Source organism: Cheilinus undulatus, linkage group 10 (genome assembly GCF_018320785.1).
Source record: "Cheilinus undulatus linkage group 10, ASM1832078v1, whole genome shotgun sequence".
In the NCBI taxonomy this organism is placed as follows: Eukaryota; Metazoa; Chordata; class Actinopteri; order Labriformes; family Labridae; genus Cheilinus; species Cheilinus undulatus.
Window position 1 is genome coordinate 1,538,838 of NC_054874.1, and position 13,745 is coordinate 1,552,582.

At 41.5% G+C, this 13,745-nt stretch overlaps 1 protein-coding gene across 1 annotated transcript; it reads left to right on the forward strand.

Moving 5' to 3' along the window:
- The first annotated feature begins 4,511 nt into the window (after window positions 1–4,511).
- LOC121515957 (transmembrane protein 271-like) lies at window positions 4,512–5,303 on the forward strand. The gene has a single exon (XM_041796948.1). The coding sequence runs from the start codon at window positions 4,512–4,514 to the stop codon at window positions 5,301–5,303; it is 792 nt and encodes a 263-aa protein (XP_041652882.1).
- Window positions 5,304–13,745: the final 8,442 nt, after the last annotated feature.

Here is a 13,745-nt window from a genome sequence, read left to right on the forward strand (position 1 = left end):
CTATAAAGGAGGAGGCTGGGGTGGAGGAGGTGAAGCTTTAATCTATAAAGGAGGAGGCTGGGGTGGAGGAGGTGAAGCTTTAGTCTATAAAGGAGGAGGCTGGGGTGGAGGAGGTGAAGCTTTAGTCTATAAAGGAGGAGACTGGGGTGGAGGAGGTGGAGTTTTAATCTATAAAGGAGGAGGCTGGGTGGAGGAGGTGAAGCTTTTATCTATAAAGGAGGAGGCTGAGTGGAGGAGGTGAAGCTTTATTCTATAAAGGAGGAGGCTGGGGTGGAGGAGGTGAAGCTTTAGTCTATAAAGGAGGAGGCTGGGGTGGAGGAGGTGAAGCTTTAGTCTATAAAGGAGGAGGCTGGGGTGGAGGAGGTGAAGCTTTAGTCTATAAAGGAGGAGGCTCAGATGGAGGAGGTGAAGCTTTAGTCTATAAAGGAGGAGGCTGGGGTGGAGGAGGTGAAGCTTTAGTCTATAAAGGAGGAGGCTGGGGTGGAGGAGGTGAAGCTTTAGTCTATAAAGGAGGAGGCTGGGCTGGAGGAGGTGAAGCTTTAGTCTATAAAGGAGGAGGCTGGGGTGGAGGAGGTGAAGCTTTAGTCTATAAAGGAGGAGGCTGGGGTGGAGGAGGTGAAGCTTTAGTCTATAAAGGAGGAGGCTGGGGTGGAGGAGGTGAAGCTTTAGTCTATAAAGGAGGAGGCTGGGGTGGAGGAGGTGAAGCTTTAGTCTATAAAGGAGGAGGCTGGGGTGGAGGAGGTGAAGCTTTAGTCTATAAAGGAGGAGGCTGGGGTGCCCTGCATGAACTAACACTAGGCTTCATTCCTCTAATAACGTGGTTTTCAAACTTTTTTTGACCAAGGCACACCATATTTAAAGCGATACAAAATAGACATTTGAAATGATGTTACAGTCAAGATGGCCAATAAGGAGAGAAAAAGGGAACCACTTTCTGGGGCCCAGCCACCTGGGGGATCATGGAGATGGCAAAGTGGGTTAAAAGTGACAAAAACTTTCAAACTTTCAAAATAGTGGCAAATATGTGTTATAAGTGGGCTGAAAGAATTAAATGATGTCAAAAGGTGGTAAAAAAGGGGTTAAATGTGATCCAAAAAGAAAAAATTGGGCAAAAAAGTGGTCAAACAGCAAAAGTGGGCAAAAATTGGCAAAAAAGGTGCCATAAATGGGTTGAAAGTGTCAAAAAGGTTGCAAAATCACAAGTGGCAGAAAAGTGGCAAAAAAGCTGCTAAAAGGTGGTAAAAAGGGTTAAATGTGATGGGAAAAATGGCAAAAAAGGCCAAACCATAGTTTAAAATTGGGCAAAAAGCAGCAAAAAGGGGGCATAAATGGGTTAAAGGTGCCAACAAGTTCCCAAAAAGTGGCAAAAATGCTTAAAAAAAAAGAAAAGAAAAGAAAATCAGCAAAATGGTTTAAGTTGTCAAAAGAAGTAGTAAAATGGTAGAAAAATTGGTTAACTTGGTTAAAAATAGCATACTTTTATAATTCCAACCCAATAATAGCTCGCCATGCTTCTCAGCTCTTAATGAGGTAACTGTTAGCCAGGATGCTAGCACCAATGCTACTGATCCAACACTCATACACTGACATCATCAATAAATCCCAGCTGGCTAGGTCCCATTCTCTGGGGTTTTTCAGGGGTCCAGATCTGTGGGCAGGCCTGGTTGCAGTACTCGCCATAAAGTTGTAGTACGTTACAAATTCCCACGGCACACCTAGACTTGCCTTAAGGCACACTAGTGCGCCTTGGCACACCATTTGAGAACCTGATCTAACACACATCACTCAGTAATATGCTGCACTGTTTTTTCTTAGCCTGATCGGCCGTACGTACTCTGGTTAGTTATTTGGTTAAGGATAAGGGTTAGCCAGCCAGAGGTAAAGTAGGGTGGGTCATAGTTTCTCTGGGATATAGTATCACGACCTGAGCCAGTTTCTTCCATCAGCATTCTTCCCTCATTATAATTTTATAAAGACCCTCTCTAGCTGAAGCCAGGCAGCAGGAGCAGAGTGTCATCGTGCAAACATGAAGCCCCCTCAGGTGTACTAAGAAAAGAGCAGAGCAGACTTCCATGGGAACTTTACCCTCTGATGGGTCCCGGACCAGCTCTGGTGCCCTGGGTGAGACTACACATTATCTACAAAGGAAATAAAGTTTCTCACAGAACTTTTGGTGCTTGTTTTTGCTTCTTTGCCCACAGTAAGAAATATGAAATGTAAAACAAGCAATCAGTAGAGGCCTTACATTATGGCTTAGGAGACGAATACTGTGAAAAGCTACAAGCACGTCATTGGACCCATTAAGGCAGTGTTTCACAAGCATGAAAAAAAAACTAACACTTACATGGAAGGGAGACCCTGCCTTCATTCACAACATCATTACACCAATGAGCATCCCCAGCATGCATCTGTGTTTGTAAGCCTCCTACCTTTACAACACCACTATACAAAAGTCATTTCCTCACAAGATCTATTTCTACTGCTTTCTTACAGACGTTAACAGACAGCTGCATGCACATCCATGACCAGCTTTCCTAAATAACATGGATAAAACCCTTACTGTCCCAAAAACACGCTTAAATCCCCTCACACCACAGACACAGAGGGGTTGAAGCTTTATGTTGGTGTGTTCTGTTCATGTTCTGCAATGCATGCATGATCTGGCAACTTTGGTGTCCTCAGAGAAACCAGCAAAATGCTTTATTCTGCATTTTAGAACTCATGTATTTCTATAAGAAACACAAAAATTACAAGAGTGACAAAACAGAAGGTGGGCGGGGCCTAGAAACCCGGGCAAACAGGAGTGTTGGCAGGTATGCAGTTGCCCACCACTGTTTTATATCACTGTATCATTGGGGGGGCGGGGTAATTCCCCATAGCGACCGGTGATGTCATGGGCTCATATATTTGCCCCGCCTAATTTAAACCAAGCCGGGGAAAGAGGTGACCAACTTTCTAGCGGTCTGAATCCAAAACTCAGCCCCACATAGATCTCAGTGTTTTTCTCATGTTTACAGAATCTTTATTCTAACATATCTAAGATGTTTGGATGTAAAGTTTGGGTTTGACTTTACAGGGACTTTAAGAACATTCAGATAGTGGTGTGGTTTCACCACACATTTACTGTCTAACCTCTCATATATCAATGTTGCATGGATAAAGCTCTATAAAATAACAACCATATGTAAAGTAATATTTATACTTCTAGTCTATTATTGCATTAATGTGCTTTTATTCTCTCATATTTCCCAATGTCTCTCCACTATGTAACGCTGCAGAAGCTACTCTTGCACATCTCTTCTGGACCTGCCCGAAATGACACAACTTTAGGTCTTTCATTTTCCAGTGGTTTTCCTCTGCCTTTGACATCACTGTAACAGCTGACCCTGAACCTGCTCTGTTAGGACACTCCAATACTTAGAAACACTTGGACTGTAACATACGTACTGCTCTGATTCATGGTATGATTGCTAAGTATCCTGAAACTGTGGAAGTCTAATTTAGCTCCCAACTTTGAGACTTGGTTGAGGGAACTCATGAGCATGCTAAACGTGGAAAGACTAAGATAGGAGCTCTCTGGTAATCTTCTGAAGTTCTCCAGGATATGGAGTCCAGTGCTAGAGCATGTGAACGACCAATGATACTCTCTCTGCCCACCTACCTCGCTTATATACCTCCTTTGTGAGATGGACAGCTTTGTGCCCTCTTTCATTCTTTTATTTTTAAATTTTTTTTATTTATTCATTTGTTTAATTTTACTTGTTTGTGTCATTGTTGGTTTTTTATTAATATTTCATATTACTGTTTATGTATTTGTCATTGTCTCCTTGCCTCTTACTTGATGTAATTTGAAAATGTTCATAAATGTTTAAAAAACCATGATTGTGACTTTCTATTTAAAACATTATTTTAACATCTAACTTCGTATTTTCACCTTTGGAACAAATAAGTTTGATTTTTATTTCAGATTTTGAGCATTTTAACTCAAAATCCTTCATCATCATTGCTAACTTTTTTCCCCATAATTCATTACTGCTGAAAAATGAAGTTGACAGTGGGACCCTGTTAGACCCTGTTAGACCCTCAGGTCAGACCTTAATCCAGACTCTGACACCCCTGTTTTAGATGAAGAGGTGTTAATAAAGTTAGGTTGAATAGGATGACCCCCCCCCCCCCCCCCGCACACATGTGAATGCCGTGTTGGTCTGCAGACCGTCTCTCTCTTTAAGAGGAGGCAAAGGGACTAACAAAGTCTGGGAGTGAGTGAAGCATCTGGTGGTGGACTCTGCTCATTGATCCGGGAGGAACTGTCGATAAGATGCTCCGTGAGGAGAGCCTTCTCGGAATTAAAGCGGCGGAGATGAAGAAGAGACGCCACAGCGGCGAGTCTCCCCATCCTCACCCAGAGGAGTCCCCGTCAGACCATGTCCCGGTGTGAGAGGGCCTCCAGCACGGACCAAGGAGGATGAAGACTGGGGGAGAAGGCTGGAGAAAGGCAGAGGTGGGATATAATGAAGTTGAGTGGGAAAGGCGCGTGCACCGTCTTCTCCAGCAGCCTCCTCTTCCTCAGCGCCCTCAGCGAACTTGTGGTCGGATTAAGATGCGTCTCTCTGGGCTCCACGGTCAAAGCCCAGTTCCACCTCGGCGCCGCAGCGGGAGCCTTCTACTCCGGGCTCCTGGTGGGGGTCGGCCAGCTCCTGCTGGGCTCCGCGCTGCTCTGCTGCAGAGAGAAACCCGGGTGCAGGAACCTCTTCCTCCTCGGTGTGGTGGTGTTTCTGCTGGGGGTGCTCACCGCCTTCTCCGGGGCGGTCGTGGACGGGGACACGGCTTCTCTGGTGGAGAGGAAATATTCACACTACTGCTTCCACTCAGCTGTTGCCAACCCAGCCTGCGAGACGCTGAGGGATTACCAGCGGACCCTGGTCATCTCCACGGTCCTCAGCACCTTAGAGTGCGTCCTCGGCCTCATCAACCTGGTGGTCATCAAAAGGTACAAGCGGGAGCAGGTGTCCAGGAGCAGGGCGGCTCAGAGGCAGCGTGCCGGGGCCATCCTGTTCAGAGAGGAGCGGGACTGCTCCTCCGGGGATTTCCAGCCGGTGTCTTACATCAACCTGGGGCTTTTCCACGTGTTCGATGAGACGGCTGCAGAGGTCCAGTGTGGGGGGCACCCGTCCAGTGAGCTGCCGGGATACTCACCCACGGACCCCGAACTCAACCACTGCTTCCCCTTCTCCTACCCGGTGCCCACGGACCTGCCGCCCGCTTACGATGACATTTTCCCCGCTGAGGCATGCGACACATAGCCGCTCTGGAGCTTCCTGCTGCTGTTTCACAGTTATGACAATCAATGTCTGCTCTTTTTCACCTCCCCATCAAAACCAGTAAGTTCAACAGGACTGGACTACAGGCTCCAGGGGCGGTTTTAGTCATTTAGAGGCCCCGGGCAAAGATTGGGCCCCTCCATTTAGCTTGAAGCTTAATAATATTCGAGTCGGGCTAAATCAGTTGGACTGACTTTGTAAAAAGTTAAAGTTAGTTACCCATCCTTATTTGAGTTGATGTTAATGTTAAAGGGGCTCTATGTAAGATTGTTGCTTTAAAACTTCACACTTTTGAGTATATAATGGTGCACTTTATCCAGATGTGAAGAATGAGGCTCTTTATGTCTTCCTTGTTTGCCTGTATAAGCCTGTGAGTCGTTTCTCTGTGAAGAATTTGTGTCGAATTTTCCGCGAAATCTCAACGGAAGTGACACCAGGTACTACGTAGTGCGCGCACCCCGTTGTTCTGTTTATACCTGACAACGGCGTGTTGAATGGAGAAGGCTGCTTCCGCGAGTAAACGACCGGCTAGCTCAGCCCAAACACCCACACAAACTCCAGGAAAACATGAAAAACTGAGATAGTTTTACCTGCTGAAGCCCGTCAAGCTAAAAGAGAGTGTGACCCACGCAAATAAATATCAGCGGAGCATTTGAGGAAATGGAGGGAGCTTCGCTCGGGATAAATACCGATCCAGAGATGGCCGTCTTTCTGTTGAAAGGTAAGGCATCACTCCGGACCACGAAATACAAAGTAGTGTTGTATAAACCGTATGCTACATCACGTTAGCTTGCTTACGAAGATGCTATCCAAACAACGAGAATGTCACGTTGCTCATTTAGTGTTTTCCGGATAATATTGCATCTTTTTCTTGCTTCCTGGCACTGGACTCAACTTACTGAGTTTATTTTTTGATACTTAGTTCGTAAAATATCTTCAACACATAATGTCAGCTATCTGATATCTGCTGTCGAGGCTCCATTATCAGAGCTAAGCAACGTTAGCCTGCTGCTTCTGCTCTAAAACGCGTCCCATTCAATACACTTTACACATTACACACGTAAAAAGACAATTAAATTGGTCAATGCTGCACTAAGTAGCGAAGTTATTCATTCATAGAAATGGTCGCGAAAATATCGTCCTTTTTTAATCGCCTCATATGAACCAATATTTAATTTTGTGCCGTCTCCGCATTAGAGGTTCAAATATACTTTATTCATTTTCATTTTTAGTTGTTGGATCTTTTAAGTGTTTCTTCACTTACCTCCTCTGTATACATGATGCCGGTAAATCACCTTGGTCTGTGTGTGTATCAGCTGATAAACCGGAGGCTCGTTCATAAGCAAGGAGCGCGCCGTCGTGGACGAGCAACACAACGTTGTTGTGGTTCGCCTAATGGCCGGCGGTGTCGCTACACTGATACTTTTCTAAATCTTGCATAGAGCCCCTTTAACGTAAAAATCGGGTATATAAGCTGCACTTTTAATAGCCTGCCTATTTTTCATCTTCAAAGTTGGTTTATATACCAGGATGACTTTTATACCTGTTTAAAGAGCTTCGACGTCACACTGCATGAGATCTGACACTTTTTAACCGCTTTTCACATCATCATGTCATAACCATGCATCTTGCTGAAACAGGAAGTATACTGTAAAGTAAATAAACGATGTGGAGCACAGAGGAGGGCAGAGGGACTAGCTACTGTGAGTCTATCAGCCCAGCTACCGTGTTATAGCTAATAGATGTGCAGACGCCAAACAGATGGCACTAAAAGAGCGACACAGCTGGACATAGCAGCACATTTTAGACTTTGCTGGATGAAATTTAAGTGGTCACACAGGAAGAAAGTTTAAATCTTTTTCCATTTGGAAGATTTCAGAAACAGACTGCAGCTTATATACCAGATTTTACGGTAAAACTCTTCTTTGTCATGATTATTTATTAAACTGCTGCGTATGATTATCATCATTAGACGGTTATGATTGTGATTGAAGATCAAACCCTGACAGTAGACAGTTAACGGTCCTCATTCACCAACTGCTCTGATGAAGACATTTGTTTCTGAACACTCTTATCCAGACGTTCACCAAAGCTCTCCTCTCTCTGATTTTTTCTCAGCTAAAAACAAAATCCTGTTGAACATACACCCACAAAATCCTGACTGATATGACAGGATAAAATGTTTAATTTAGCAATCATCAGCACTTAAATATGATGGATTTAAAATCGCATCATAAAATAGAATGAAATATTTTACTGTTAACATCCATACATTCCCAGTGAACTTGGGAGCTCTGCTGGGCCCTGGTAGGGTCTCCCAAGTCAGATTGGTTCTAGGGGAGCGATTCAGGAAAGCCTTCATGATTTGGAATCCGCAGTCTGGAGTCACCTCACCCAGAATAGGGAAGCCTGCACAGCAAAATCTGTAGCCCTCAGCCCCGAAAGGCAACATGGAGCCTCCACCCTGTGGCCCACCACCTGCCTCGGTGTTAATTTCATTGACTAAAACTATGACTAAAAAAGTTTGTTGACAGCCTTTGTCAAGACAAAAACTAGACTGAGACTAACAAAAACACATCTGTGATGACTAAAACTGACAAGAACTAAGTTTAGTTTTCGTCAAGATGACTGAAACTAGACTAAAATGTAATGTAGTTTTCGTTGGATATTCAGAATCTGTGATATTTCTCCACTGTGGGTAAATCTGTCAAAAACAATGCATCTGTATCTATTCTGCCTCTCAGCTGTAGAAAGCAGGGACCCCAGGTTAGACAGAGAACACACTACCATGATTTGGTACTAGATTTAGGCAAGAAAATAAATGCTTGGACTAGAAGTAAAGACTAAAGTGTGAGGACTTTTTATGGACTAAATCTAGACTAAAATGTTTAGAGTTTTCATCGACTAAAACTAAAAAGGGTAGAAATGACTAGGATGAGCAGATGGTTGAGTGGTTTAAGGCGTGCACCATGTAGGCCTGGGTTTGAATTCTGCCTGTGGCCCCCCCGCTCTGTTTCCGACTCTATCCACTGTCCTCCTCTCTCTAATAAAGGCCCAAAAATAAATCTTAAAAAAAGAAATGACTAAAGCTAGGCTGCATTTCATTTAAAGACTTAAACTTAGACTAAAATTAAAAATAGCTGCCAAATTAACACCAGAGGACCTAGGCTTACTGACCCCAGCAGCACAGACTGTATTTATGAATTATTATGAAAAAATCATTTTTATAGTCATATAATATGCACAAATACACAGGTTAAAAATGCCAAGCATTAATTCAATCCTGCAGAGTTTGATCTGCAATAATGATTTTAAATGTAGCATGTGTAGTTTTATCATCAGACACTGATTTAAAACAATATAAACCTCTTTACACTTGGCTATGAGTGCATCAGCAGTAGAAATGTGTTTAAGTGATGTTCATCATTCTAAAGAGTCAGTAAATGTACATTTTAATCAAAGTATACTCACTGAAACTGACGGGGGTGTTTCTCTGTGCTGATGAGGAGAAATATTCACGTTTCATCAACTTCAGAACACAGGAGAGAGTAATCTGCCGTTTAAGAACCTGCCATGAATCCCACGGAGGTTTCTCTGAAACGTTCTTAAGAAAAAATTAAAGAAAGATCTGGGGAAGATTCTGGTGAATGAGGCCTGTTAAACTGAGCGTTTGAGGATCTACTTTATCAGCTTCTAAAATATTCCAACAAAAAGAGTTCTGCTGCTTCAGAAAGGCTCCTCATCAAATCCAGATAGAGATCTCATTCAAACACATTTCATCAGGATTCAGAGTGATCCAAATGTACAAACAGTCGAATGATTTCACTCACTCTGGTGGAGCTCTGGAAGAACACAACTCCATCTCACAATAAAAGCACCTAGAGCAGGGGTGTCAAACTCAAGGCCCGGGGACCGAATCCGGACCCCAAGATGATCTGATATTTCTGTTCTAACTGTCCCATCAGTCTGAGGTCTGCAGATTTCCTCAAATATAAAAATGTGAGCTTATCCTGGTGATTTAAGATTTCCTTGTTAAGACACAAAATCTGAAAAATGAAGGAGAAAAATATTTCAGTAAGAAGTCAGGAATGTGGGAAAAGGAATAATTTGTGTTTTAATTTCACATTTTCAATTTAGCATCTCACAATTAGGACTCAAGCTTAGAACTTTGACTTTTTATTTCATACTTGGAGCATTTCAACTCATAATTTTGACTTCTCATAAAATATTTTGAGCTTTAAGATTCATAATTCTAATTTTAAGTCATATTTTGACCTTTATAACCAATTATTTTGTATTTTATTTCATATTTCAACTCTAAACTTTGACGTCATAATCCCATGGTTTGACCTTTTAGACTCAGAATTGAACATTTTGGATCATATTTGACTTTTAATTCCATGATTACAATTTTTATTTCATATTTTGACCTTTTAAACTCATGATTTTGTCTTTCTAATATATTTGCCTTTAAAAACATTATTTCCTAATTTCAATTTCATAATTTGACCTTTTTGAACTAATAAATTTACTTTTCTCAGATTGGGAGCCTTTAAGCTTCTCTTTTTAACTTTTTAAATGTCAAAATCATTTATCATCAGTGCTACTTTTTTTTCATATTTTGTTACCGGTGAAACGAGGTTGACAGTTAATGGTTAAAAAGGTGACCCTGTTAGGCCCTCAGGTTAGTCCTGAATCCAGAATCTGGCCCCTGCTGTGACTGAGTTTGACCCCCTGGTCTATAGGGATCATGTCTCTGAAGCGGTGGTTCTCCACTGGTCTGGCCGTGACCCACCAACACCTCCCTAACCTGACCGTTCAACCCAAAAAATATCAGACAGAACATGGGAGGACACGCATGCAAACATCATTTTCATTCTGTTTCACAATGATAACCTAGATTTGGCGTGTTTTTCAATATTTTAATGAATGAAGACATCCTCATGGGAAGATAGGGCTGGGCAATTAATTGCAAATGAGATTAAATCACAATATGTTCTGCTGCATTTTTCAAATCACAGAAGGTGCAATATTTCTTTGACCTGAATTTTGTGTCAGAACACCAGTTTAGAACTTTTTTTTTTGCAGCAGCAGAGACATTATGCATTACATATCATGCAATCATTCAAGTGCCATATTTTTAGAAAAGTCTACAAAAAAATCCTACTTTATTCACTTTTATATGATTTTCTTATTAAATATGAGAATGACATAAAAATGATCTTTCCCTTTATAGCCAGAAAATTCTACATTTTTGGAAATGAAATATTCATTTCACTTTATAATGAAATCCAAAAAAAATAAAATTTTCCATAAAATTTAACACACACACGCCCACACACACACACACATATATATATATATTTTTTTCATTTGATACATTAGGTGTTTTTGGTAACTGATAATCCACTTGAGGGCATTTTTATCATTTATCAGATTGTATTCAGAAGTTTTTTTTTAGTCATTTATGATCATATTGATTAGATAAAGCTATCATATAAGTATGTATCATATATGATACAACAGGCTTTAAGGGGTTAATACAACAATTCCTATCAAATTTCCAATATGGGTCAAAATCATCACAATTAAATATTTTTTTCAAAATTCTTCAGCCCTTGTTTAGTCTAATATTGTGTTGATTATAGTATAGAATGACTTATTTCTTGTGTTTGTTGGAAAATACATAATATGAGGAACTTTAGAAATAATCACATATTAAATCGCAGTTGCAATATTGAATAAAAAAGTTGCAATTATGTTATTTTCAGAAATCGTTCAGCCCTACTTGATAATATTTATATCTAAAATAAAAGGAGAAAAAATCAAAATATCAAGCAAACAACCAGAATTAACTCCTGTTACAGCAAAACAGAGTGAAATAAAATAAATGCACGTCAGCCTAGAACTTCTGTACATCTTTTCACTCACTGAAAGCAGCTTCACGGCCCACTTTTATGTCCCGACCCACCAGTTGAGAACCACTGCTCTTTAGATGTGACGTCAATGTAAACTGAATTGAATGCGAGTTAAAGGTGTTTATAACTGATTTTTTTTTTTTTTTATTAACGCCCACTATAAGAATGGATGAACGGACGTGTCCCCGGCTCTCTGAAGCATCGTAGTTTTTCCAGTTTACACTGAAATAATGTTGATGTGACTTCATACTGTATATGTTGCTCACCTTTGCCTATACCTGAGCACCACTGGTGCACACAGCCCCTCTTTGCCTTCTTTTGCCTGATGGTGAAATCATTCATAGCGACAGCGGTGAATTTTCAAAGACCGACCTCTGTAATGCTGATGTTTTTCTTTAACTGTGCCTAAGGCTGGCCACACACCAGACGATTTCAAGCTCCATTTTAGGCCAGATGTGAGTCCAACGATGTGGAGACGTGTCCTGGGTCAAGACTCAAACTATTATCAGTCTGAAGAATTCTCAAGTTTGGTGCTCCAAATCCTGTTGGAGCCTCCCAGACCTCAAATTAAACATATTTAATATTTATGATTCGAGGTCTTAATGCCTCTAAAAGAATAACGACAACCAATGAGAGCGAGCCAACTGTGCAGCATCACCAACCACGTTATGGCTCACAAACACAACTCCACCTTCGTCTCAGCCAGGACTTTACCCTTGGTTTTTTCTCCTTTTTGGACTGCCAGCTGTGGATTTCGATTTGATTCTAAAGTCACGTTTGACCACGTGAGATTTCGTGTGTGGGGAATCCTCGCTGAGAGGTTGTTGGCAGGTGGACAGGTGTGCGGTCTCATGGCCTGACTGAGTCGTCTAGTGTGTGCACTCAGACGATTATAAATGAAAATTTAAGATCTGAGAATCCTCTCATGTGTGGCCAGCTTTACAGCTCAAATAGCACATGACCAGTCAGACTGTCTGAGCTGATGACGGTGGCCCAGAAGGTCCATCTGAGCTTTGTATTTTGACAGAGTTTGTGTTTTAAATATGTTTGCTGTACAAGTTTTTCACAGGAGAATAAAGAGTTAATTCAACCTAATCAGGTGCTCTGCTGCTGATAGATGATGTCCACATAAAGTGATAAAAAAATGTTTTATCTGCATTTAGGTTTGTTGTATGAGAGGCCACTGTGTTCTGAACCACCAGGCAAAATTTCAAGCTTCAAAATCATGAAAAACGAGGCAGTAAAATCTGCTCAGGATGGTGTTGGTGTGTCTGTGGAATGAGCTGAAGCCACGCCCACTCAGGAGAAATACGATCCTCTCAGATTTAATTTAAAAACAAAAACAAACAAAAAAGAAAACTACAACCTTGATTGGAGGAATCATCAGTCTGTTCTGCTGCTGTGGTCCAACTCTAGAGAAACAATCACATTTCTGTCTGTCAGACAGGTAAGAGCTAAAAGTCTCAGGTTCATTTCCTCATCCTGTAGTCTGCTGCTTTCAATCCTCCAGGACTAAAGACGGAGAAATCTGGATTAAAACACACCTTCAGCAGGTAAGATGTTTGTTCCTGCTGCATCTGGTTCAAGAGAAAAAATGACGAGCACTCCAGCAATTAGCCTGACCCCTGACCTTACAGAGGTCAGCTGGCTCTGTGCCAGAGCAGAGACATACGTCTGGGATTAAATTTACTGTTTTCTGGTACAAACCTCTCTGTTATGATGCTTTTAATGATCCATAGACCACTGTGGCTGATGTAGGAAATTACCTCACAATGAACAAAAACAGCATTTAACTGACTGTTAACTTTGAATAAAGGCAGTGACATCAGCTAACAACAGACTGGACTGCGATGAACTGCTCTGTCATTTTATATTGTTGTAGGGTTAGGGGGGCGGGGTCATTCCCCATAGGGACGAGTGACATCGTGGCTCCTATCTTTGCCCACATTAGAACAAACAATGTTCCTTGCTCTTCATATCACACAGAAATGTGGAATGTGTTCTGGTTAAACTACCACTACACTTCTGCTACATCTGAGGTAGCCGCTACATTACGCAGCAGCCACTGCTATTGGTTAACAGTACAATTAAACCCCACGCATAGATACCGCCTCACTCTCCTCTAATGACCCTGATTGGTCTGAAGAGTGTTCAGTTTGGCACACACGTTGTGGGCTGGAGCTTTTCAAGATGGATTAGTCTGATGACAGAGATGTTTTCCCCTTTTTTAATTTTTCTTTTCTACTTTCAAATGTTTTTGCCAATTCATGCCCATTTATGCTACAGTTTTTACCACTCTAAACCTATTTTTGCACTTTTTTGTCACTTTGTTGCCACTTGTAACCCATTTTTTCCTTTTTTGCTACTTTGTTGCCACTTTACCCCTTTCATAATGCTTTTCTTCCATTTTTGCTACATTGTTGCTACTTTTTGCCCATGTTTGCCTCTTCTTTTTGCCAGTGTTAACACATTTTTGCTACATTGTTGCTACTTTTGCCCTTGTTTA

What these genes read in the sequence shown, in the direction of transcription:
- LOC121515957 (XM_041796948.1), top strand. Translation starts at nt 4,512, where the DNA reads ATGAAGTTGAGTGGGAAAGGCGCGTGCACCGTCTTCTCCAGCAGCCTC.